The 25982-nt window shown below is 51.5% G+C and overlaps 1 protein-coding gene across 2 annotated transcripts in view; it reads right to left on the minus strand.

Moving 5' to 3' along the window:
* HIPK2 (homeodomain interacting protein kinase 2) overlaps positions 1 to 25110 on the minus strand; it is a 122300-nt gene extending 97190 nt beyond the window's left edge. The window contains exon 1 of one of the 2 annotated variants that reach the window (XM_084306466.1): positions 24803 to 25110. In XM_084306466.1, coding sequence (XP_084162592.1) covers positions 24803 to 24821 — 19 coding nt within the window. In that variant the 5' untranslated portion in view covers positions 24822 to 25110. The remainder of the gene's footprint in view (positions 1 to 24802) is intronic. The other variant, XM_084306465.1, reaches the window with a different exon arrangement.
* Positions 25111 to 25982: the final 872 nt, after the last annotated feature.

Here is a 25982-nt window from a genome sequence, read left to right on the forward strand (position 1 = left end):
TAAACATATTCTATCTCTTTTTTTTTTTTTTTTTTTAAATACCTTCATGTCTCATCATTGTCCCAGAATAAGCAAACACCATTGCTGTGTAAAGAAACAGGTCTCAGGAAATAATGAACTGCGTGTTTCCAAAACGCTCCATAAATCCACAGGCAGCTTGCAAATACCGCCCGGTCTCCTGTGTGAGGGTTGTTGTTTTTCATAGAAGTCACGTATTAATGCATTTTGAAAAAGACCTTAGCCCCATTCAATCACAACCCTTCCACCTTCACACTGAAAACCAGAGGTTATAATTACACCCAGGAGCAGGAATAAATTAAAACAAGTGCTGGCGCCACCTTGTACTCTTTTTCTGAAAGCAAGGTGATCCCTTCTACCACGGCGGATGTGCTCTGGCCCTACTCAGAACAGCTCAGGCTGGTGTGAAGGGGCAAAGAGCAGATTTTCAAGAAACTTTTCAGAGGTCAGAAACAGAAGAATGCACTCTGTGTCCTAGCAAATATCAGGTCTTCAGATGGGGGACAATACCTTCACCACCTTTCCTTCTGCCTCCCAGGATCTCTAAGCTCTGGTGCCCTGCAAGCTCTGCAGCAGGGAGGTAGGGCATACACAAGTCACGGGTCAGACACTTTCCACCCCTTAATAATGGGTATTTGGGGAGCAGCAAATTGTGACAAAGTCAACAACCTGCAGTTAGGTTGTGGAGAACAGGAGGTGAGGACAACAGACGGATGAAATGCAGCGGACTCCTAAAGGGCTATGTTCAAGTACTCAGTCTCTTCATGCAGGTACATGCTACATGAAGCAACACCACGGGACCACAGTCCCCTTGTTCCTCGCTCACAGGGTCCTCAGGTTGAGCAGGATCAGCTCCTCCACCCCGACTTCATCGGCACGGTTTCAAAAGAGCTGAGTAGGGCCGAGAGATCTCACCCAGATCTCTCCTGCCACCAAAAAATTTGGGGTGAAAAGGTGTCCTGTTAAAGAGCAACAGCAGACCTGCTGAAATGAGCACTAAAATAGAAGAAATCCAGTTTCAAATAAATCAGTGTTCCTTCTGCAGTACTGGGCTGTGCCACCAGCAGTAGCACAGCTCTCAGACAGAAGCCCTGCAGGGTGAAGGCTACACACTGCTCCCCAGCTCCACACTCCCTCCCAGGACACAAGGCCAGGGGAAGTGCCTGAAATGCCAAGGAGCCCTCAGGTGCCCATGGAAAACAGAGCGCTGGACACCTTATTCCGTGAGCAACAGGCCCACCACTCACTTTTAAATTATGTTAAGTCATTTTTAGAGTTATACACATAAGAGATGTCGGTTCAAATGCGTGCCTCCTTCTGGATGAGCCAATGGCAGGGAATGTGAAAGGCATTTGCTATTAAAAAAAAAAAAAAGAGCAAGACAGAGAAATAGAAAGAGAAACTACGACTGCTTTAAAAAATTGCCTAATGCTTGAAGAACTGTAACACCCAGCCATTGCTGGCAGACCAACCCTTAACAAGCCTTTGTGAAAGCTCACAGATAGAAGGGGAAACGTTGGCAGGACCTCAGTTATCAGCTTCTCAAGGGATACCACAAATAATAAGCAGTTCCCTCCCCAAAGTACCCTGTCGGCATCCTATCTTTACAAAAAAATGACCCTTAAATATTCTTTCTAAAATATAAACTTGCCACGTGTAGTCAAAATTAAAAAGAAATACAAGGCATTTTGAAAAGAAACTCCATGGGGAAAAGCAAGAGTGGAATAACCAAACATCAATTATGGAAGCCACATCAAGAAGAGGCTCTTGTGCAAAGGTTTTAGGGTTTAGGGATTTGAAGAAAATGTACGTTCTGGTTTGACTCATATGGTAGGCAGAGAACAAACAAGTTTCCTCAACTTGTACAGCTCAGTGATCTGCTCCTGCGCTAAACAGTAACCCTTTAAAGTCAGACTACCTACACAACTCTTATCACTTCCAGCTCCTGGGTCACGGCAATCTTTGCTCTCAGCTCCCACCTGCTCCACAGCATCAAAATGAGCAGCGCCCTCCCACCCTAAGTCAGTGCAGAAGCAGCAGCAAAAACCACGGTGGCACGGGCAGACTCCTGCTGCAGCGTGCATCCCAGCCTCCCCGCAGCTTGGTCATCTGTAATGTGATCGTGATTTGAACTCAAAACCCTCACCCAGATCATTCTCCTCCCCTGCAACTGCCCCCACACGACTCTGAACTCGTAACAGGCTGTGGGCAGCGCTACTTCATTGTACCTGAGGAAACACATATGGGTGGAAAAGCAAAATGGAAGAAAATGAGCAAAAGCAGAGAGATTTGGGGATGATTCTGCCTATGAGTCAGGGCAGGGTCATTTTCCCAAGTGTAACAATACCAGTCTCATGTGTATATGAGAATTTCCCCAGGGCAGGACCTGGAAGAGGGAAAAACCAGGACTGTGAATACCCAGGGTAAAACAAGGAAGCACCTTCCCACAAGACCCACAGCAAAAAGCAACAGGATGATCTTGTCCTAATTTAAAACAACTTTCAAGTCTGTTGGTTTGTGGCATTACTGTTTAATGGTACACAGAGTTACTGAAGCAAAACAGCATAAATTGAGTAGTTGTCATAAGGGGAAAAAAAAAAAAAAAGACATCTTGGTCTGTTTGGTTTTGTACCATCCCTGACTTCTCTCTACCTTGAGGGTCACACGTGCTCCAATACGCAATGTCTGGACAGAAGACTTCGCCAAGAATATTCTTCACTGATGACCGATGGCACAAGATGTTTCTCTGCCTTGTCTTCCAAAAGCAACAGCTGCTTATTATTCCTCATGCCCACTCCATGTGACAGACAATTACACAGAAAGCAAAACAGGTGAAAGCAAGATCATTTAAAGCTGCAAATCAAGAATGCAAGGCTTAGGAAACTTCATGTTTATGACTGCCCGTGCGATCTTCCTTCACCCCCTTTTGCCTGGCTATGGTGCTAGAGCTGCTAATTGCATAATAACAGGCTATTTTTCTACAGGACCTTGGCCTCACCCGGTACACAGGATACACTGTGCTCATTTCGTGAGCAACTATTCAGTATTTCACCCTCTCCACATTGGTCGAGGTGTGGCCCCAAGCCTTGTTTACTAGGTACCCGTCAAACTGTTCAGCAGACGGAATTAGTAATTTACTCATGGGCTTCCCAACCATATGCATCATTAGAGTAACTGAATGTTTCACAAACATAAAGGAATGTATTTTCACAATTGCCCTCATAAAGTAAGACGCTGCATTATCCATATGGCATGGGCAGGGAATTGAGGCACTGAGAGATTAACATGAAAAGCTTCCACTAATTTTAACTGCCTAATTGAAACTCTTAGGTCCCAATTCTTCAGAGATTTGTTTTGTCTGCTGAGAATGTGACAACAACATTTTTTTGTAAAGCTTAAAACTTGGCCAAGTTTGGGTTGATGCTCTCAAAGACAGCAGAAGGGGTGCATCTGACATATATACTATGTGAATTTCCATGGGGCTGTTAAGGTGGGGGGTTGTTTTCTCATTTATTTGTACATTTTTTATTTTTAACATTCAGCAAAAACAGCAGAGAGCTGTTTTCTAACTATTCAGGCTGAAGCAGGTAACTGGGATGGAAAATTTTAGCCCAGAAAAATTTAAGTTTGGAAAAGTGGTGAACAATCCAAAAGAGGGTTTTATACCACCGCTATAACATGTACTTTTCTGTCTCATGGATTATCTTATCCAGCTGCTGAAGAAACCACACGAGGCAGATATTACACTAACAAAACCAAGTCCAACTTAAATGCAAACTAACTATTCTGGTTCTGTTCAGATAAACAAGATTCATTTATTTTTTAATCTTAATGCACAATGAAGCCCTGCTACTCAGTTCCAAATAGCAACTTTTGCTTAGAGCATAAGCCCCGACTTCCCTCCTGTTCTCCTTGTAAGAGGAAGGAAGCTGAGTATCAGGCATTATAGGCTGCAGTGGTCGTAAGCTGGATAAAGGACAGACAGACAAACTACTCAGAAGCAGGGACTCTTACATTGCTACCAGCCAATCCTTCCCCTGATTATTTACAAGGAGATTTAGAAAATCCTAAAAAAGAACCATCTGAAAATTTCAGGCAGCGATTCATCTGTGTTAATAGCAGCAAAGAAAGACAGACGGAGAGACAGACAGACAAGGGAGAAAACAATCAATCAATACATGGTGCCAGCCTTCTTCAGAGCAGTAAATTATTTTTAGAGAGACTTTTTGTAGCAGTGTTAGATCCAGCCTTGAAACCGTCCACTGACTTGGGTGGAAACAGTGCGACTGCATGCGAGCTGGCAGGAGAATTGGTTGCTCCATCACCTTGTGAGTGTGCAAGGACAGCCCTGGGATAATTCTGACGATTCCTCTCTGCCACCCAAGCTGTATTCCTGGTGAATGATGTTATAAGCTGTCCCTCCCCCTCGACACATAGCACACGCACACAGGGATGAACACAGACCCAGTTTCTCTGTCCTGCACTGAAACTCTTGCCATACATTCCTGCTTTCCAGCTAGTAACGTCTCCTGACTGCACTAACATTGACTAATTTAGTATTTTTAATTACAGAGGGATTTACAGCACTGCACTACAGTGCTCTCCTTTATTATACCCCCTGTTTCTACTGGATCTAGGTACACTCTACATACAAAGTTGCACATTAGACAAATTACACTGCACATTAAGTAAATCTCTCTCTGGAAACAGGATTAGATGAAGAGGCAAATCTTACTCACTCCTAGTGCATAAATTAATATCTCTGAAATCAGCATCAAGAAAGAGTTCCGCACCAATTTATGAAAAGCTAAAGATAGTTTAAACTTTCTCCATGAGGAATCAAGTTTATGTAGGAGATGCATTCTTTTTCTCCTATTTTGCTTAATAAATAAAACAGCTGGTCCGAGGAATCAGGTCAATCAGTGTCTGGAAAAAGCCCCATTAAAGCTGCTATATAACCTAGTTTCTCAAGCTGTACGAGGCATTCTAATATTGGAGAGGCAGGAGTCCATGAAGAGATAGCCCTTATGCCTCGGCTTCTGGCCTTCCGGATTTTGCAGTATATTTACCACAAAATGTAGCAGTAATTGAGGTATCTTGCAAAAAGATAAGGAGCTGGGCTCTGAAGGAGCACAGACAACCTGATGCATCCAGACCTGTACATTAAATACAGATTTGGAGTGAACCACGGCCTCGTGAGCAATTCCCACACTGCTCTCCCCTCACCACCACCTCCTTTCTTAGGAGGGCTGCAGGCCTTCATGGCCAAGAGGCCAAATACCTGCAACAGGTCCCTCTTTTAACCATGAGAGAGAAAAGATGGCAGCAAGGAGCAAAACACAAGTCTTACATGGCAAGTCCAAGCCCGAGAATTGTCCGCTGGGTATACTGCAAGTACCCTCCTTGAAGAGCCCCAGCTGCTTTGGAAAATGTAGCCTTTCCTTTCATCCACGGCTTTGAAAATGCTCTAAAAAAAGTATCACAATCCCCACCCCATAGAGGCAAAGTTGGAACCAAAAGAAAGTGATTTGCCCAAGTTTCACAGCAAGGCAGCAGAACAACTGGGAAATGAAACCTCCTGACCCACAACCCGAGGTTTTAGCCTCTTAAATAAGGACTCTCTTTCCTCATTAAAAAACTAAGAATGGGAAGAGAAAGAGGAATCTTCTGCAGATACAATGAACTTGGCCCTTAGAGGGCTAATGACCTGAAATACTTTTTTTTTCCTTCTCACCTCCATTTCCCCTGTTAAAGTTACTGTAACTTCAAGGACTGTCATCCTTTACTGGTCTATTTTCACTTACTGTGTCGGCTTGACATTATTTTCCCAGCCTTCTGCAGCCAGAGACCGCTCTTCCCAGCGAGGAAGTTACCTCCTCTCTTCCAGCCTATCTGGATGTCCTCCCAACACCCTGGATGGAGACCACTCCGCTTTCTGTACCATGCTGAGGGGCACCAAAGCCCCATCCGCTGGTCTCAGCCTGTGGTACGTGGCAGCCTGAAAGGGCACCCTGGAGGTAAAACCTGGCTGTTCCCTATTAATTTTTAATTTCAGTAATGGCCCCAGGGAAAGGAGGGAGATATAGGTCAGAGACTTAGGGGGCTGAGGAGTAACTCGATGTCTTCTTTCTCTTTCTCTTCCTCCCTCTTTTTTTTTTTTTTATCTTCCAAATTCAGAAACGGGGGGTTTCCCTCTGTATTTCTCATTTACTCCTCGAACATTACAGGCATTAGTCAGCAAACTCCTGCTCTTCCTTCAGCAAGTCCCTGACGCTTGCGGAGTGACTAACCCTCCTCTCTGCACACTTCAGCTCAACAGTTGCATCTGCTCCTTCCCCACGAAGAAGGGACCTCCACATTACGCGTGTGGTGGTCACTGCAAGGCTCATCCCTACACAGCTGAAGAGCCACGAGGTGATGGTAGGGCCTGCGTGCAGGTCACTTCTCAGCTTCCCCAAACTGGGAAGCAGTCATTGCCTAAAGCACCGGGATGTGGAGAGTACCACAAAAGCAGACCCAAGTGGCTGGGGATCTCTGGGGACAGCCTGGCCCGCGTGGCTCACTTTGCCTCCAGGTGCCTTTCCTTCCCAGGCCTGAGCCCTTCAGGCCTAACGCAGCACACGCAAGGTGGGCTTGCTGAGAAAGGAAGGCAGGACAGTGAAAACGCAGCTCCTTGTGGCTCAGGGCCACCTCATCAGAGCATGGCAGAAGGCTCCTCGCGGCCAGGTGGCCTTGCACAAGATGTCCACCCCCAGCCACCCCCACGGGGGACCTCGCAGGCAACTCAGGCTGCCGTAAGCACATCCACAGACCTGCCCACACCTTACCCTCGGCTCCGTGCTCCAGCAGAGAGCAGATTTGTCACCTCCACCTTTCCAAGGCGATGCCGAGACCTCCCCTAGGTCCAGCATCCCAAGAGTGCCCCCGTGGCCAGCCCATGCCCTGAGGCTGCAGCAGGCGACCAGTCCCACCACCCCGATGGGCACGACACACATCCAGAGCACAGCACAGCAGCGAGGCTCGGTGGGAAGCCTTGCCAACTTGGGGCCGGAGAAGCCCGTCCCCCGTTTGGTCCTGGCACCCCCGACACCCACCCCACGCCCCCCTGGTACCTCGGCGCCCATTCTAGGAGGGTCTTCTGCATCGCCGCGTCGGGAGGCATGAAAACAAATCGCCGGCTCCAGTGCCACACTCCCTCCTGGCAGATCTGTTTCTCTCTTCTTAACTGTTTCCAAGTGCCTGGCTGTTTTATAATCCCCACTGAGCAGTCCCTTAACTCCTTCCTCGCTGAGTCCTTCCCACCCTCCCTCGCCTGCTCTCTCCTTACAGGCAGAAAAAGCCAAGCTGAGGTAGGGGGTACAGAAAGTGAGGGGGGGGGTTGTGAATCAAAGGAAGAACAACTGAATCAAACTGCATGTACAACAGAACCAGTAAATTAGTCATTTCCCCAGCCTTTGCTTACGCAGACAACTGAGTCTTCTAATAAGTTTTTTTTTTTTCTTTTTTCTCTTCTGTGGACATTTGTGTACAGTAGAAGCTTACTTCTTTGCTGATCTCCTCCTGCTTATTCATACCATGAGGTCATATGTTTCTGCTGGTAACACAATTTTAAATCACACAGCAGCTTGCTCTTTGAGGTCTGAACTGAAAATGCTTTCTTAGATCACAAGCAAATATGAGTCGATGGCTTCACACCCAGCGTCGCCACCACCCCATTTCGGCATATTGCAAAATCCTAGCAGGATCAAGCATAGGTATCGCTTTTCCGTCAGAAAGACCTTGGGACATCTCAGTGAGGGTGGCAAAGAGGAGCTCAGGCAGGACATGGGACTTTGAAATGGCCCTGAAGTGAACTGGAACAAGCCATACACATGTGCTATCAGTGCTATAGGTTGTGTACTGCATGTCTGTGCATGTGCAGATGTGTAACCCAGTGCAGATGAGGGGAAGAGGGAGATTCTTGGCCCGAGACATTTAGCAGGCCCACGGGACGGGGCCACAGTAACCACAAAGTCCTGCAGGTTACCCAGTGCTGAGCAATGCTGGCAAGACGGTGCGAGCGGGATGATCCAGCAGCTTTGGATTTCACAACCCTGATTACGTGCAAAACAACGTCACAGAAAATTCCTCTTCTGAGAGAATGAATAAAGAAAACGGGGGAAAAAAGACATGGCTTTAACACGTCCCCTGCCAGGTGGGAACATGGCACCTGCAGCTGGCTTCTGCTCTTCTCTCAAAGCCCACGGCTGCTTCTTCCAGAGTCTTGAGGTTACCCCTGACAGCTAATGCTCAAAAGTTTGCCAAGGTATCTCTTTCCCCGACAAAATGAGCTATTCTGTCACACAAGGCTGGGCTGCAGGGCTTTTAAAAATGGTTCTGCTGATGTTCAAAGGGAGCAGCTTGCTGTGCAGAGGAGTGGTAGAGTTAATAGTAGTAGGATCAGCACAAGCTCCTACCCTGCCATCTGCCTTCAGCTCAGCCAGGCCTTCTGCTGAACAGCCAACACGGGCTGGGGCCACTGGAGTGAGAAGCAACTCAGCGACATGAAAGACTGCCTGGGTTAGTTGATTAAGAATAAGATTCAGAGCGCAGGAATCCTGTACAGTGCTGATACTGACTCAGTCCGGGGATTTCATGGGGATATTTAAGCCTGTTTTTTCCAAAGAAGTCTTTTATTTCGAGCAGGTGGGTGTTCGCATGCCTGCTTAAACCGGCCCCAGGAACCAATGATCCCAGAAACAGGGGTCATTCCTGAAACTGCTATGCTTTCTTCTTCAGTCACCCCCTGGTAGAAAGTAGGGATAAATAATACTTAACTGCCTCATTCCCCTGTCATGTTCAACTCCTCATTTATAAAAGTACACAGAAAATGCAGTATAGCCCACTGGAACGCCTGGGCATCCCCTTGCAGCTGTGGGTCACAGATCCCCCCCTGCTTGCTCCGTGGACTTCTCCTTTTAAGCACTGGACCCTGCTACGGGCTGCTCAGCTCTGTTCCTGTACCTCCAGATTGACAGCTGCCTCAAGACCTTTCATTTAAAATAAATAAATAAATAAATATAAATATAAATATAATAATAATAATAATAATAATAATAATAATAATAATAATAATAATAATAATAATAATAATACAAGAGTCATTTAAGGCTTGCAGATTACCTTGAAGTACTAAACTGCTGTCCCGTCCCCAAATTGTTACTTGCCAGTGCAACCACAAAGAGGAGGGCTTTCCGTGGGGGACAGTGGGGCAAAATGGTTTTGTAGAGCCATAAAAAAATGCTACGGTCCTCTCTGATGTCCTATCGCTCTGTGGTGATTGATTTCCTACAGGAATCTAACGAACCGCCCTGGCTGACCTCCAAACCTAGACCCTGCCATCCACCTTCTCCCTGAAGACAGGCAGGTCGAGAAGTGGGAGGGTGCAGGTGTGGAAGGGGCCAGAGGAGCGGGGATGAGAGAAGGCAAAATGCAAGGAACAGAGAGGCCTCTCCTCCCACAGACGGAGGATGGGAAAAAAAGACAGGAGCAGAAAGCCTGGACTTAATCATGAAAAACAATAGCTCATCATTTATTTTCATATCCCCTCGCTAATGCTGGAATAATGCTAACAGTGGAATTCTTATGGCATGCATGTCATGCCTACAAATACCAAGTGAATTACTTCTCGGCAAGGCTATGGGCTATGGCACTGAGCAGCACATTCGTTACAAGTGATTGGATGATGAACAACAGTTCCCAAATTCCTCCTTCACAATGCTACTTGCACTAGTTGTAATTTAATGAGAGAAAGAGAGAGAGAGAGAGAGAGAGAGCGGCAGAGAAAGTTTTGGCTCAAACCACTGAAATAACACTGCCTGCCGCTGCTTCCCACTGGGTCTTGTATTAACTCACACCACCGCCATCATCTCCACCTTCTCCTCCTTCTCCACCTCCTCCCTCTTCACACCTATCCTCAGGTGCTAAAAGAGGTGTCATGAAACCCATCAGCATGGCGAGAGAGCATGGCAGGAAGCCCCAGCCACAGTGATCACAAGCACACCGCATTCTTTCCAGCTGAAAGGCAGAAGAGGACGCAAAACTCTCCCTCACCCCTGCAGACAGTAATGGAGGGGTTGAGGGGGGTCCTCCAGCAGCCAGCCTCTCTGTGGAAGATCCTTCAGCTCTGTTTTTTTTCCCCTCCAAGAGAGTCTGTGCAGGTGAAAGATACTTAACTGGCAGCTCTGGAAATAGAGGCATCTCTCTGGTAAGCACACACAGCAGAGCCCGTGTCCATGCAGAGCTCCCACCGTGTGTCCTCGCCAGCATTTTCCTACGGCCTCCTGCAGGGAGCCGCAGCGGGGTTGTCCAGCCCCAGCCCAGCCCCGCAGGCCGTCTTAGCTGGCTTGCTGCTCTTTGTAATGATTTCGAGGTCTGGTAAACAACCAGCAAACGTGAACAAAAACTTTGTTATAGGTAAGACATCCAGTGGTACAAATGTGCCGTTGCTGCTGAGCCCAAACAAAGCTGGGAACCGCTCCTTCAGGTAGGTTTGGGCAGAAACAAACCCCCTCTACTTTGCTCCGTGTGCCCCCTTGAATGAGGGCTGGCCTCTTCCAAGAGGCAGGGGCACCTTGGAGGTTTCTGTGCTGGAAGAAGCCCAGCTAGCCAACATCGGCTCCCTCTCCTGCGGCAACCTCACCATATAGCCTGTCCCCTATCACCTGACAGGACATTTATCCACCTCATGACCCTACGCTTGGGTTCACCCCTGTAACACGACCCAGTGTGTGGGGTCTCACAGGCTGGGCCAGAAGAAAGCTGAGAGGTCTGATCTGAGCAGCAGACCTACAAGTAAGAAGCTGCAAATGTCATTACTGCTCTCCTGGTGTAGCCAGTCCCTCCAGTGCGCCCCTCTGGCAGGGCATAAATGATAAGCATCCACCAGTTCCTGCCCCTTGGAGCATCCCGAATCCTCTTCATCCCCTCTATGCCAAATGCACTTTAAAAGCCCCCACCCCTGGCCACATTTTGTGGTGATTTGAAGGAACAAATCCCAACTAAATTTACATGTTTCTGAAACTAAGGTATAGGCAGGGGAAGGCAAAACGCCCTGAGGATTGGAACCGCATGTATTTGTGCAAATGAGAGCTAGGATTTACGGTTACCTCCCAGCCTCCAGTCTGTGCTACGCTTGGAGCTGCGGTTTAGAAACAATCTGTTTCCTTGTAAAGGTTGACAAACACCAGCAGACGTTTCCCCAGAGTGCTGGCCAAAGTGCCATGGACCTGACAGGTTAGGAAGGTAGGCAGGACACCACCGGAGGATGCTCCCAGGCCCCTGGCACATCGGCAGGCACAGGTTTGGTGGGGGCCCCTCACCGCAGCGCCCCGTGCAAGCCCAGGGGCAGCCTGGCAGCCTGCGCGGCTTTCCTAAAACTACAGCTGTGTTTTACACACTGACAGGGCTCTGAAATAAACGCAAGCACCCAGTGCTGAAGTTACCCCAAGTGAACGCAACAAGAATTATTACCAATTAACAAACAAGGATCAAGGCCTGAACAGCAGGAAGAATTTGTGAGCCTCGGCCTGCTGCAAATACATGTGCTTGGGGCATCTCACCCCCTCCAGCAGCCCCAGGAAAGCGGCAGCTGTGTGGGGAACTGGAAGGCATGGGCAGGCAAGGAAAGCAAGGGGCTCCTCCAAACGATGTCCCCACAGTGGCTAAGTGGCCTTTAGGAGAGAGCCTGCTGCCCTGGGTGAAGCAATGGGGTGATCTGCTGCCCGCCACAAGCCGAGCCCGCCTGCTCGGGATCAGAGCTCCAGGGGTGAAGGCATATAACCAGATGCATGAAGGCCAGCTGGCCTGCAGGCAGAACGAGCCCGGTTCTTCCGCTTTGGGCACCCAGCGAAAACCACCGAGGTCAGAATCGCTGGCCACAATTAATCACACCTAGAGTTTAACAGCTGACCAAATCTAACACTTTTGCTGGGACGAGAGGCTCTGAGTGGCCTCCTGGCCAGGGCCGGCCTCGCAGCCTCCACAGCCCCTCAGCCTCTCCTCCATGCAGGCCATCCTGGCATACCATGGGTGAAACTCAGCCTCGACACAGGGCTGGGTCTCACACCTCCACACACGCTGCTGGCTTGTCACCCATGACCCTACACAGGACGACCATCCCTCAGGCTGGCCCACCCCGAGCAGGGGATGAGCGCCTGCCCTCCCCGCACCCCCAGCAGATACAATGGGGACCGCCACGAGAAGCCTCCTGTTTCATTTTGCCCGGCTTAGCCAAACCACTACAATTTCTGCCTTTTAGCAAGCGTTTCATGGTAACCATGGAGTGTTTTTGCCACGCGAGCACGCCTGCGCTCTCACTCCCCCACACACCCACTGCCCCACAGGCCGGGAGGCCGTGTCGGGGGCTCCCACAGAAAGCCAGCATGTTCCCAGCACTTGGCTCGCCCGTCCTTGGCCATGAAAGCCTCAGGTGGGCTGGTAACCTTCAGCCAAGCGTGACCGAACATGACAGGGTTGTGGTAGGGAGGCAGCGGCAGAGGGCAGAGTCTGGCAGGGAGGACAAAATATGAAAGGGGAGCGAAAACCCAAACCCCTTTGCAAGTCCTACAGTGACAGAGAGAGAGGCAGACAAGAGAACCAACTGCAGCTGCAACACATTTGGGGAAACTTTCCATTTGTTGATGGCTGCTGCAGAGAAATAATGAAACCCAAATGAAAATCCATGACCTGCAACTTGTTCCAGTGATGCCAAATGACATAAGCACGTTCCTAGCGCACCCCCAGCGCTGCCACAAACATCTGTTTTATCGCGCCCACTATCAAAAGCATCAGGCACCCCCACCTGAAACGCTGCCCTGCCTCGCCATTCACCCACATCCCGTCTTCTTCTCTCCCACCTTATTTTCTACAGGCAGGGGCTTTTTGGCAGGAGACTCGGTATCTGTTTGTGACAGGGTACGGCAAGGGAAAGCAGACGTCTCCTTGCAAAGCATCCTCTTCCTGAAACCCCTTCAAATCCTTCCTGGCTGAGAGGAAACGCGGGGACTGATAATGACTCAAGTGCTCCTCTGGGAAACGGTGATGATTTTGGAGGCGCACGAAAGCCAAGCCCATTCCTAAAGAGACAAACTCCACAGCCTGTAGCACGAGTTCCCGTTTGAGTAAGAGCAAAACCAAGGCTCAGACACCTACCTACAGGGATGGAGAGAAAGCCACAGCTACTTTACTGGTCTCACCTACATGACAGACTCTCTGAGTGGTATGGTCAACACATCTAAATGGGTACAGATTCCTGAGGAGCTACTGCATTTGCATGAAGATGCCAGCTACATTGTAGGACCAGGTCAGGACTGAAATAACTGAGGATAGAGCAGGCAGGACCTGAGAGGTATCAGCAGAGCTGCAGAGATACCCAGGAAGCGGTCCAGTAGAGCCACCAAAACCTGGTGCTGGGAGAGGTGTGTAAAAGATGCCAGGCATGCAGTGGTTCTGGCTCAGGCTGGAGACGAGCTGGTAGGTGTGGATTACAGATCACTCCCAGTCAAAATGTCTTGGATTATATTTTCTTCCAGCTTGGATTTCCAGTAACCCTGTTCTTCAGCCTGAAAGAGTCACATTGCTTCAAAATCTTTCCCTGCCTTGTACAGGCAGAGTGGCAGTGTCCCCTCCCAAACACGCTGTGATTTACAGCCCTCCACGCTCACACAGGCTGCGCAGCCCCTCATGCAGACTGCAGACAGCGCTCCTGCCAACACACACGCTGCCACGGCATCACTCTACGTAAACACCCTGCATTCACCTTGTATATATTTCCTCCTGTACGGGCTGAGACAGCTCACAAACACACAGAAGGCCTAATTTATACTTACGATAAATCTCCCTTCTTTATTCCCTGCAGTGAAGAAAAGCCTTGGTGCAAACGCAGTTTGCTGGGCGGCTGGTGTAACAGCTCTACGAAGAATCAGGCCCACACGGCCTTCAACAGCCACAGCCACATGTGTGCTCCTACACATGCCTGCAAACATGGGAAGAGTCCCACACGTGTGCACGTACCTACATGCTCTCCCATTTGTATTCTCGCACACACAGCTCTGTAACAGCATCTACTGTCCCTTCCGACTCACATGAGCTTTCAGACAGCGCAGGCATCTGGAAGCTGCACTTTCATTATCCAGGTGCTCACAGCCTCAGATAAGGAATGAGAAAATGACACTGCAAGAAAAGTATTGTCAGCATCAATGGGATATGCCTGTGTCTGGGTTTCACATGTCCTTGTCAGGTGGTGCAGCTATTTTAAATGGGGTTTGCAACGTGTTTCTTATCCCCGCTTGCTAAATACATACATCCTCTGATGTTGAGAGAATGCAGAGGGGGAGTTTGATGGGAAGGCAGGTTTCTGTTAGAGCCAGTGATAGTGCCAGAAGAGATGAAGGAATTTATACTTGTACTCATGACTAAATGCGATCCCCACTTGCTCTGCAGGCACATGCCTTGGGGGAGTTATTAAGGCTTGGGTTTCTCCACGGTGCCCACAAACTGGCTGTAGGCAAGAACTGTCCTTTTTCAAAGCTGGGTTCAGAGAAAAGGTTGCGATCTCCCCTCCCTCTGCAGAGGACTTGTTCCAGTCCCCGCTGCCCCATCACCAGGAGCCCTGGCGGTGGAAGAGCGTTCCCCGCAGGGCGACGCTGTCAGCCGGCTCAGCAACGGGGCTAGCCTCCAGCGCTGGAGCCTGTCATTATATTTAATGCCTGTCATCCCGTGCGGAGCTGCACACGGGAAGCACACCAAACCAGTTCTCTGTGGTCTGGACTGGCTTCCAGTACACTTCCATGAAGGTGACCTGACTATTAATTCCTGTTGAGGTGCTCTGCGTGCGCTCGTGTTGTAACTTTAACCCCTGACAGCGTTACGGAGTTCGAGCACCTCGTGCGATTCCTCCCGCTTGCCAACTTCTCCCCAGCCTGGCTGCACTAAGCCGGACCAAAAACTCTTCACTCAACACGGCCACAAAGCCCGCCGGCAGCCTGCCCAGAGCCAGAGAGCTGCTGTGCAGTGCTCTTCTTGCACGTCCTGTGCAAGGCACCAAATCGCCCTCATAAAGCTGGGCACGTTGCGTACCCTCCTGCCCCATCGCATGGCTAAAGTGAGCCGATATGTTGCCAAGTGACCTTCCAGCAAGCTGGCAGCATATCTGAAGGAGAAAACTCCTTCAGATGCTGGAGCTTTTTCCAGGGACCACACCTCTGCCACCATTCTTCTTTTGCTCACCTGCCCCTGTTCTTTCATGCCAGACGTGGTGGATTTGTCCACCTGTTGCATCCTTTCTCAAATGCAGGTTGCAAGCAACCTGGGGCGCTGCTGTGCCACGTTTGTCCATCTTTTTGGAAAATTTGCAGCACAGGGATCCTGGGCTTGGGATCCCAGCAGATCCCATCCCAGTGGATATGAATAATTTGTAATTAAAATAAAAATGAAGCCGCGCCAGGGGATTGTTGTGCTTCCAAGTTTTTTCCAGACTAGATGACTCTCAGGGGACATGGGAGAGCTACCACTGAGATAAAAAAAAAAAATAAATCTCAGCCTACTAGGTTTACATAGAGACGATCAAAAATATGTGTCCGTATTGTTCTGACCTCTAGCTCGTCTTTATTTTTTTAGCTTTTTCCTAACCTTTAAAAGGCACATAAGATAAACAGAGAAGAAACTAGGCAGACAACATCCTCGGAAGAGATGTAGGAATATAATCAAGCCCTCAGCCACACGCACACAAACACCATAATTTATCTCTTCCTCCTCCTGTTTGATATTATCCTCTGTTCTAGTATCATAATCTGTTGCCGTGGAAACTGCTATGATGTCACCACGAGAGCTTTATGGATGCCTTCAACAGGAAGGAAAGGTACATGGCGATGGGAGAGGAAGAAAAAACCCACCTCCAAACAGCTGCCGAGCAGGAGACGTTCCAGGAACGGCAAGTGTTAAAAGGAAAGAGATAAATACATCGATGGCGCTGGCGCTGCTGCAGACAAGAGCAGAATATAAACCGCGTTTTAAAAATAAAGAACACTTTACCAATTTTGCCTCCAAGTAAAGATATTCTGGGAAAGCTATAGGAGCTTCCTGAAAAACTAAACTTTCTCTGAAATGTTCTGCAAGTTTTCTGGGACTGGATGTTTTCTGAGCCTTGCTGCCAGAGTCCAAGTCTCCACCATCCCACTCTGTCGTCTGCTGTAAAATTCCCCCCAGAAGCGTTAGCCTAACACCCCCCCAATGCAGCTGATAGATGGGGAGCTTGCTGGCTACCCGCCAGCCCGTGCACCTTTACGACCTTTGACTAGGAAAAAAAAGTCGTGTCTTTAAGCAAAAATAAACAGAGACACACTGAATCCACTGGAACACATCCAGTAGCAAATAAACGCCCTAACGCCCAGCTACAAGCAAGAAATAGCTTCTCTTGCTCTCTTCGCCCAGGAGAAAACCCATAATCTTATGGACTCACTGCCAAACATCCTGAAATACCTGGCCTGCTACTGGAGAGCACAGTACGTGGACCCACACACTCAAAGCACACCCAGCCTCAGGGCCACACACACACACACACGAGCAGGGCACGATGCTGGTGTGATTGAGCTTCGCCGCTGGCAGCTGCCCTCTGTTTCAGTCACCTGGACTGACCACAAGAGGACAGACACAGGGACAGAGGGTGCGACAGCCACGCGTGCCCTTAAAGCCATCAGATGAAGGTGCCTGACTGCAGGAGGACCCAGCACGCAGGGTCTGCCGGGGAGGAGGAGTGAGGACAACGAGATCAAATTCTTCCCGCAGAGCTGCCGGCATCATGGAAAGGGCAGCGGCAGAGAGGGAGGAAACCACAGGAAGCTCAGATCAATGAAAAGTACTGATACCTCAGCTAATCTCTGCCAGAGCAGGATTTCCCCGGCATGGAGAGCAGGATCAGAGATCTTCTGGGAATGCTACAGCATCATTTTTGCCTCCAGTCTCAGCTCCAGCAGGGGAATCCCTACGCAGACTCTCCTTCCTGCCTGTAAGTGTTAGGATACAGGCAGTACCTCCCATCCTCGCCTGCCTTCCCTTCCAGAGATGCTAGAGACAACTGCAGGGAAAAGAAGTGGGAGAGACTGAAGTCAGTAAGAGCAGCTGCAAAAACAGCCCAAGCAGGAACCTTCAGCAATTCACTGAACTTTCTGTTCCTGACGGCCTTGGCTGTGACAGCCTCAGACCTTAAACTTTGCAGGGATCTTCTCCCTCTCCTGTTACAGTCACTTGCCATCATCTTTCTCCCCCACCTGTCTCTCTCATCCTCTTCTGTCTCGTCCCTGACCTACTTCCTTCCTTCCCCTCTCCCTTCAGCTCACCCTTCCCTTCCCCAAATGAACCCCCAAATGTCAGACGTTTAGGCAAATCCATACATTGCGATTTCCTATCTCCACAGGATCCATCCTGTTTGCATTAGCCGCTATCCTGTGTCTGCAGCTACAAGAAAATAAAATAAAAAAGTAAATTCTTTAGGACGAGAACTATTTGTCACTTCATGTCAACATCATGAGCAATAAGGTCCTGCTTTTCTTTGGCACTGGTGCTGTAACAGCAAATACAACTGTTCTTGTTAATACTTTAAAGGCACCAAAGAACAGGAGGTGTGAAAAAATGCCAAGTGTTTTGTGATTTTTTTTTCCCATTTCTTCTATATTTGGGGGGCAAGGCTTTTTTATGAAATAACTTCTCTTTTTCTGGGCTTTCTATTTGGGACTGCAGAGTGGAAAACAAAGCCTGGTGAATACACATAGAGCGTGCTTTTTTTTTAAAATTGGCAGGTGACACCGAGCAGGAAGGGGCTGCGAAGGCAGTGCAATCAGATGAGAACTCCAAACAGCCCTGACAAATGGATGCAGTTCCGACAGGACAAATAAGAGAACCGCATGCTTAGGTAGGAGAGGCTGGCTCCACACACACGGGATGGAAAGCAGCTCACGGGGCATCGGACTTAGGGCACGAGCTGGGAGCCACAGCACATCACGAGCTAAACACAGATGAACGATGCTGCGGTGCAGAAGGCAGAGCAAACAGGAGCACTGTCTGTAAGGCACAAGGAGGGGTATTTCTGCTCTCCGTGGCCAGTGTAAGGCCCCCGGTAAAGCACTGTGCTGTAGCAGTGCCATTCAGGAGGTGTGGGCTTGCTGAAGGGAACGCAGGGAACAAGAAGAATGGTCAGGGCTGCAGCAAACAAGACACAGCCAAAGAGCTGAAGGATGGGTTTGAGAAAGGATTTAGCCTAGGGAAGACAAGACCGACGAGAGACGTGACAAAGAAAAAGGAAGAACTTTGCACATCTGCTGTCAATAGAACAAGGAATCGCAGCAAGCACAGCGCAGCCAAGTTACGGAGAGGTAAAATCTTTACATTGACAAAGACAGATAAGGGCAGCGATCGCCTGGGCAGGCCGTGGACCCTCCATTCATGGGGAATATGCTAGACAAAGGTGTTATGGAGCACGCTGGACAAGCACACGTTTAGTACAGCACACACTGTTTTGACATAGGGGGAAGAACCTCTTGAAATCTTTGCTGTGCCCACTTCCTACGATCTCTCTGATTTTGCTGAGAGCGAAGTTCCCTTGGCATTTCAGCACAGCTCACAGAGTAAGATAAGCCTGTCAGCCTCCAGAACTGAAGGAGACGTTAGCCTGCAGGTTAGCTCAGCGTAAGACTCTCGTTCCAGGTCTTGCTGATGCCTTTCAGGTTTAAAGGTTGTAACGAGCAGGGAACACGGCTGCCCTTCTGAGCTTCCCAAGTACCTCCAGCAAATATCACTGGTGACCTTTCCCACTTGTCACGGCAGGAACTCTGAGTGATGGTTCTCACTTCATCCTTCCAGAGGCAGATGTCAGCACGGGCACTGGAAGGTGAGCAGGACCGGGCACGAGGCATGAACAAAGAGCGAGCTTCTGCCTGTCCAACCAACATCCCATTCAGCGGGAACTGCTGGAGAAAAAGGAGCAAACTACACCATCCCTCGCCTGGCACAGAACTCCTTCTTGCTCCAGAACATGACCAAGACACCACTAAATGCACGGACACAGCTTCGCTGGCACTGCCACTGGTCCGTGGTGCTGCCATCAGGCCCCAGCCCGGGGGCAGTGTCAGGGGCTGGCATCCGAGGACGCCTGTCTCCTGCTGGCTGTTTCGTGCCCCCACTGTGAATAAGTAAAAGACCCCATTCTTTGGCATGCTGTCAGGGGCTTGATTAGACAGCCCCTCTTTATACAGTGCTTTGAACGTACGCAGCTCTGTATAAACACACGGTATTACGGGTTATTATTACTTCCATTAGATAAATAAATTCTAATGGCACGGCTTTGCAATGCTTTCAGCCCTGACCCCGGACTCTCCACGGTGTTTTGTGACGTGGCAATGCCCTTGCTAGCCGAGGAGGACTGGGCCTGCTCCTCCTCTCATTTGCCCTGGGAAGCCTTATAAGATTGCAAGTCTCACAGGAGCGATTTCTGCTGTAGAAATTACCTTACTCAGAAGGCTACGTGAATCTGAGAGTGCTCCCAAAATACATGCCCTTGTGCTTTCCATAGGAAGGATCTCGGCTCCTGTTGTGGCCAGACGAAAGAGGATTCAGGTGCACTCTCTGCCTCTGTGTTGTAAGCAGGTGGAAGCGGTAACGTTGCCTCTGCTCTCCCCACACCACAAATAGACAAATTGCTAAATGCCCTATCTGGAGCGAAATTATCACCTGGGCTTGTTTTCAAAACAAAAGCTGAACTCTGTACTGCTGGGGGGAAGAGTTTCAAAACAGAAGGCCTCACGTTAAACACCTAGGTCCACATTAGGGTATGTAAATAGGTGATGAGAAAATCTACTCTCCAAACAGTGCTTAATTCCTGCTTCTTGTTTTCCACTAGCTAACCTTCCAAAAGTCAGAAGAAAACACACAAACAATATTTCACATTCAGAGGGCAGAGATTTCCTAGTAAGGGTGAGGAAACAGCCTCATTTTTATAAATGGACTGATTAAGCTATAGAGGCCGTGAGTCAGAAAGGTACTTACGCGTGTGGCCAGCTTTAAAGACATAAACAATTCTAATGAAGTCAGCCGCACCGCCTGTGAGCTTAAATTTAGGCACAGGCCTTAAAATATCTTTTTAAATCGGGATCAGAGAGGAAAAGGGTGGAACTTACAAAAATACCCAGCCTCACCTCTCATCCATCTTGTCCTCTATGGATACAGGGATGGGGACACGCCATGTGCCTGTGCCAAACTCCCTTTCTCAGCTGTCCCACCCAAAGGCATGCTCTATCCCAGCTGCCTCGACACCCGTGCCTAAGAGAACTGCCCTAATCTGCCTCAAACTGGTGTCTCAGCCCAACCTGAGCAGACCACAGCTGAACGTGCCTCTGACCTTGCTGCCTGGCAGGACTGCTCCAACACCACCACCTGGGGCCCACTTGGTGAGGGCCACAGCTGGGGCAGGAACTGGCCTCTGCTCCGAAGTCACCAACCCTTCCATGATGTGGCTTCCCAGAGCCTTCCTCCTGAATGAACGTCCACATGCCATCGCTGGGATGTGCCCAGAGCTTAGCCCTATTCCATTAGCCGCCTAAGTGCATTGCTTGCCTCTGAGTAAATGATTTAACTTCCAGTGAGTGCCAGGAGTTCAAAACTGTGACAGGCACCGAGGAGGGCTTCAGGCTGTCCCCCATCAGCAGCGTACCAGCGAGCCCACCAGCTCTTATCCAGTCCGCTCATCTCACGCTTTCAGAGCACCTCATCCACGTGGGCAGCAAAGAGCAACCACTTGCTAAATGGGAAAACGACTCTCACAAACCCTCAGGCCTTGTCCCAGCAGCCAGCTGGATTTTTCACACGGGGGCTCACTCCCACAAGTGCTGAGGGAAGGGCTTCACCCCCTGCAGACCAGCTGAGGTGTCCTACAACATCCAGCTGGGTTTCCCCACCTTCTACAGCCACGTAGGAGCCCGTGCTGCTCCGGGTCGGAGGGCTGAGGGCTGTGGCTGGTACCTGCGACCTCCTCTCGTTGTCCTGGCACGCTGTTTGTCTGCTCACCCCTAGTCCCAGCCACGCTGTTTCCTCTTCCAAAAATAAAGCTGCATTTTTCATCCATCACTCCTAAAAAACCATTTAATCGCTAGATGCTGCGGCATGATAAGAACGATAATTATAACTGGAGGGGGCTTCCTGTTATATTGGCGATAGCCATATCCTGAGCTAATAAAAACTTGGGCTTTTGGTCCCAGCATTGATTTAGCTGAAGTTATGGTCACGGCTTCATAAACAGGAAGCACCTCCTGGTTATCATCGCAGTGCACAAACTTTGGGGTAAGGACCTTTCCTCGGTGTCACTGGAGCCGCTTTCCCGCTGGGAAAGCTCTGCACGCTTTAAGGAGATCTGATAACCCCCTGGAAAACGAGCGGGGCTTGCCTGTTCCTGCAGCCCTGGGAGAAAACCCTGGTGCTGAGCAGGACCTGAGCCGTGACACGGACGGGGTCAGAGCTTCAGGCCTCCGAAACCCACACGCTTTATCCAGCACGGAGCTGAGCACAGGCAGCTCCCCGCCAGCACGCAGCTCCAGCAGTGGCACCAGTGGCGAGGTGCAATTTACAAATATTACGGATATTAATTCCATAAGCCACCCACATATAAAGCTACCGACGCTGCTGCTAAAAATACGCTGCAAGTTGCAACAAAGTTGTCAGGAATAAGAAGCAAAGCAAAAAAAGGAACGAAACCAAAACAGAGGTAATGGCTGTTTAGAAAATAAAGGTTAAGGCACATCAATGCCTCCTGAAGACCCAGTTCCAAAGGATGCCAGGTAGGAGCCACCCAGGAAATTGCTGGGAAATTGACAATTGCTGGAAATTGACATCCAGCTAGGGCAGAGGGCTGCCCAGAGGCCGTTCCCTGGTGATGCCTGGTGGCAAGCCCTGTTAGAACAGGGTCTCAGTTGGTCCGCAGGCCCTGGATCTGTCCTCTGCACGGGTGGAAACCACGCACAGTGAGTGCACTGAGGATGATTCTGCCCAGCAAGGGCAACACGGCTTAGAGGAGAGCCCAAAGAAGCAGATTCTCCCCCATCCCAGGCCGTTCGCTCCCTCTGAGGCCAGCCCAGCCGCCCTGACCCCGCTGCGTTTCCAGCGCTCAGCATGCCGGCCGTGCTTGGCCTGCCCGAGCTCGAGCCGTGCAGAATTACACCTGAGGAGGCCTGCTTTCCAGCCCAGTACGTTTCCCTGTACAGCTCACAACTAAAACTCAAATCCAGGTCAAGCACTGCGCAGCGGTGTTATTTCTGTTTTATTTTACTTGGAAGGTTTTTATGTCCTTCATTTTACCGCTCAGCTCGGCAACACTTGGAAGAGATGGAACGAGAAAAAACGGTAGGGGAGAACACGACAGCAAAAGCTCTGAATTCCTTAAAAAGAATGGCAAAATCCTCCTGGCACGGGGGAGGAAGGAGCGTTTAACACCAGATATTTATTTATTCATCATGCCTTGCCTATTAACATCAGGTGAGGCACCGCTCTACTTCCCAGAACCGGTATTTAAGCCAGCTGCAAGGTACGTGCAGGCACAAAGCTCGCCTAAACGCCGAGACTCGCCGGTGATGCCGTGCGTGTGCTCCGTGTTATCACTCACCTAAAGTTCCACTGGAACCATTTTATAAGGCCTCCGAGGTGTCACATTTCCTCCCGGGGCACGTTTTCGGTACAAGAGCCGACGTTCCGAAAGCCTGCACGGCGGAGATATTGTTTCACGTCCCCCTGCCTTCCTTGCGGTGGCGGTGGGCGTGCGTATGTGCCACGAGAGAGCCCCCCATCCCTCGCCGCGCCGGCAGGAACGCAGCAGCTGCCCGCCGCAGCGCTCAGCCAGCCGCCCGGCTCTCCTCAGCGGCCTAAATGTCGCCGATGCTCCAGAGGAGGGCCACAGACCGGGCTGCTACACACACATGGTACGCTCCGGAGGGAGGACCGCGGTCCCCGTCTCCTTGCAAGGAGGCGATCGCATCCCCTGCGATAAGTTTTTTATCGATGCGCTGCGATATTTCAGGGATTTCTAAGGACCTCTCACGGCAACTCGGAGGCGAGTAACATGCATTAACCCCTCCTCCGCCTGCCTGTAACCTATCCAGGAGCAACTTCACCCGCAAGCACACCGCAGCCAGCACAATCCCCATCCACCTTCGCGCTGCTGGCTGGCTCCTGGGGACTGGCGCAGTCGCCTCCTCCGAGGCTCGAGGCGTGCGGGCAGAGTCCGGCTGGCTGCCTTGGGGTTTTTCCACGGCCTTTCCAGGGAATCTGTTCATACAGCGTGCTTGTCAGGGCGTGATCATTTCCCCCTACACACACACACACGGGGCCAGGCTGCTGCTGCACAAGTTTGGGTGCTCCCGGGCACCAAACTTCCAGCACCGCCACCTCCCCGGGACCCACGGGGGCTGAGAAGCCACCGCCGGGTCCCCGCGGCTCCCCCACGACCCCGTCCCCTCGTGGGGCTCCGCGGCCGGGTCCCGAGCAGCCCCGGGGGCCGTGCAGGTGGGCTCGGGCGGCGGCGCAGCGGCCTCGGCCTCCCGCTGGAGGCTGCCCGGGGCTCGGGGGGTGCTGGCGGGGCGGCTCGGCCAGCAGAGGGCGCCTCCGGAGGGCCGGCACCGAGCGGCACCCGGGGCCCTCCGCCGGCACCGGCCCCGGCCCCAGCCCCGGCCCCGGCCCCGGCCCCGGCCCCGACCCGCAGCCGCGCTGGGCCCCTCCGCGCCCCCCGGCGGCGCCGGGCTCCGGCAGACGGGGAGGGGAGGGAGGGAAGGGAAGGGAAAGGAGGGGAAGGGGAGGGGAGGAAGGGAGGGTTTCGGCCTCCCTCCGCTGCCGAAATCGCTCCGTCTTTGTCTCCCGCGGGGTCCCGGCCGTGCGGGGCTGCCCAGGAATAACCCGGCGGGGCGGTAACTTTACACCGCCCCGCTGCCGGGCGCCGCAGCCCGGAGTCGGCTTTCCCCTCGGATTAAGTTTTGCCCAGCCTCAGTCCCACTGCCGGGCCCCCCCCCCCTTATCTTCCCCTATCCCCCTACCCCGGCAAAGGCACCGGCACCGGGCGGCTTTCCCCCCGCTTTATGTAATGCTCCCCCGGCACCCTGCCGTCAGCGCAGCGCCAGGGGATTTAAACCAAGCCGTTCACACGCATAAATCATAATAATAACCATCATTAATTATTATTTTTTTTTAGCCACCCCAAAACGTGCACCCCCCAACACACACACACACACACCCCCTTCGAACCCCAAAGAACTAAGTTAGGGCACTTTAGGTCTCCCCCCCCCCCCCGCCGCCGAGCTGACAGCAGGCTGCCGGCAGCCCCGTGCCCCCTGCCCGCTGCCACCGGGGTCCCCGCTCCCTCCCCGTGCTGTGTTTTTTTTTTGGGGGGGACACACAACTCCGTGCAAAGGGGCGAGAGGAGCCGGCAGCGAGAGCCTCGCCGAGGCGCAGGGCAAGCTCCGGCCACCTCATTGTTCTGCTCGCCACCGGCACGGACTTCGCCCGCCGCCCCCTCCAGCCCCGCACCGCAGGACGGGCTGGATGGGGCGGGTGGGGGGCGAGCGGGTGGCGACCCCAGCCCGTCCTCGCCCCGGTCTCCCCCCCACACACCTCCCCCCTCGGTTGCAGCCTCCCCGGGGCACGGCTTGCTGCGGGGGGGACCCCCGGTCCCGCGGGGAGGGGAGGGCTGGAGGGGAGCCGTGGCGTGCACGGGGCTTACCTTCGTACATGGGGGCCATCGGTGCAAGGACGCCCGTTATTCATGGCAACGCCGCCACGAACGACGCGAGAGATCGCAGCCCCCCCAAACTCAGCACACATCTGCCATCTTGAGCGGGTGTCTCTCGGCGGAGGCGAAGCTGCCGCCTGCCTTCTGCATCGCCGCCCGCCTCAGCGCGGGGGGAGCCGGGCACATCCAGCCCCGCTGCCGGCCCTCCGACGCGGCCGGGGCGGGCGGGCGAGCGGGCGGGGGGCGGCGGCGCCGGGCCGGGCCGGGGCCGGGGCCGGGGCCGGGGCGAGGCGCGGCGCGGGGCCGGGCAGGGGCGGCGGGCGGCGGGGCCCCCCCGGCTCGGGACGGCGGCGCTGGGGAGGGAGGGAGGGAGGGAGGGAAGGAGGGAGGGAGAGGGAGGAGGGAGAGAGGGAGAGGGAGGGAAGGAGGGGGGCTGGCGCGGTGCCCCCGCTCTCAGCGCGGCATGGCTGCGTGTGCCGGGGCGCCTGCGAAAGTTGCGCTGGGGGCGAGAGGAAGGGGGGAAGAGAGAGAGACGGAGGGAGAGAGAGAGAGAGAGAGAGAGAGGGGGAGACGGAGAGGGAGAGGAGGAAAAAAAAAAAAAAAAAAAGGGCAAAAAAAAAAAAAAAAAAGCCAGCGAAGGGAGTTTGCAAATAATCAAGCGCCGATGGCACTGATCGCGGCTTCCCAGAAGGAGAGGGAGCGAGCGAGAGGAACCCTCTGCTGAGATTATGTGGGATCTTGTTTAACAACACATTTCAATCAGGAGAAAAAAGGAACAGTCAACAGAAGTTGGTGAAACACTTCTGTCTTCTCCCCCCCTACCCCCCCCTCCTCTTTATAGAAAAGAGAGGAAGGGAGGAAAAAAAAAATAGAAAAAGGCAGCTGATTGAAGCTTTGCAATTCACTGGCTGTGGGGATCATATAATTTGAGCTCATGTTTTACAATAGCATGGAAAATTCCTACCTCTCCCCCTCTCCCCAAATAAATCTTCTATTCCCTCAAGGCATTTCACAATCTGGTTCACTGACAAAAGTTCCAGTTTTCCCCTTTTTTTTTTTCGTTTAGCTTGCTTTCAGTGTAAATATTTAGCGGATGCATTTAAAATAAACATACGATGTTGCTTTTAGGATTTGGGTTATTTTTTTATTTTTTTTTTTAAAGAACCACATC

Source organism: Netta rufina (genome assembly GCF_964035555.1).
Source record: "Netta rufina genome assembly, chromosome: 1".
In the NCBI taxonomy this organism is placed as follows: Eukaryota; Metazoa; Chordata; class Aves; order Anseriformes; family Anatidae; genus Netta; species Netta rufina.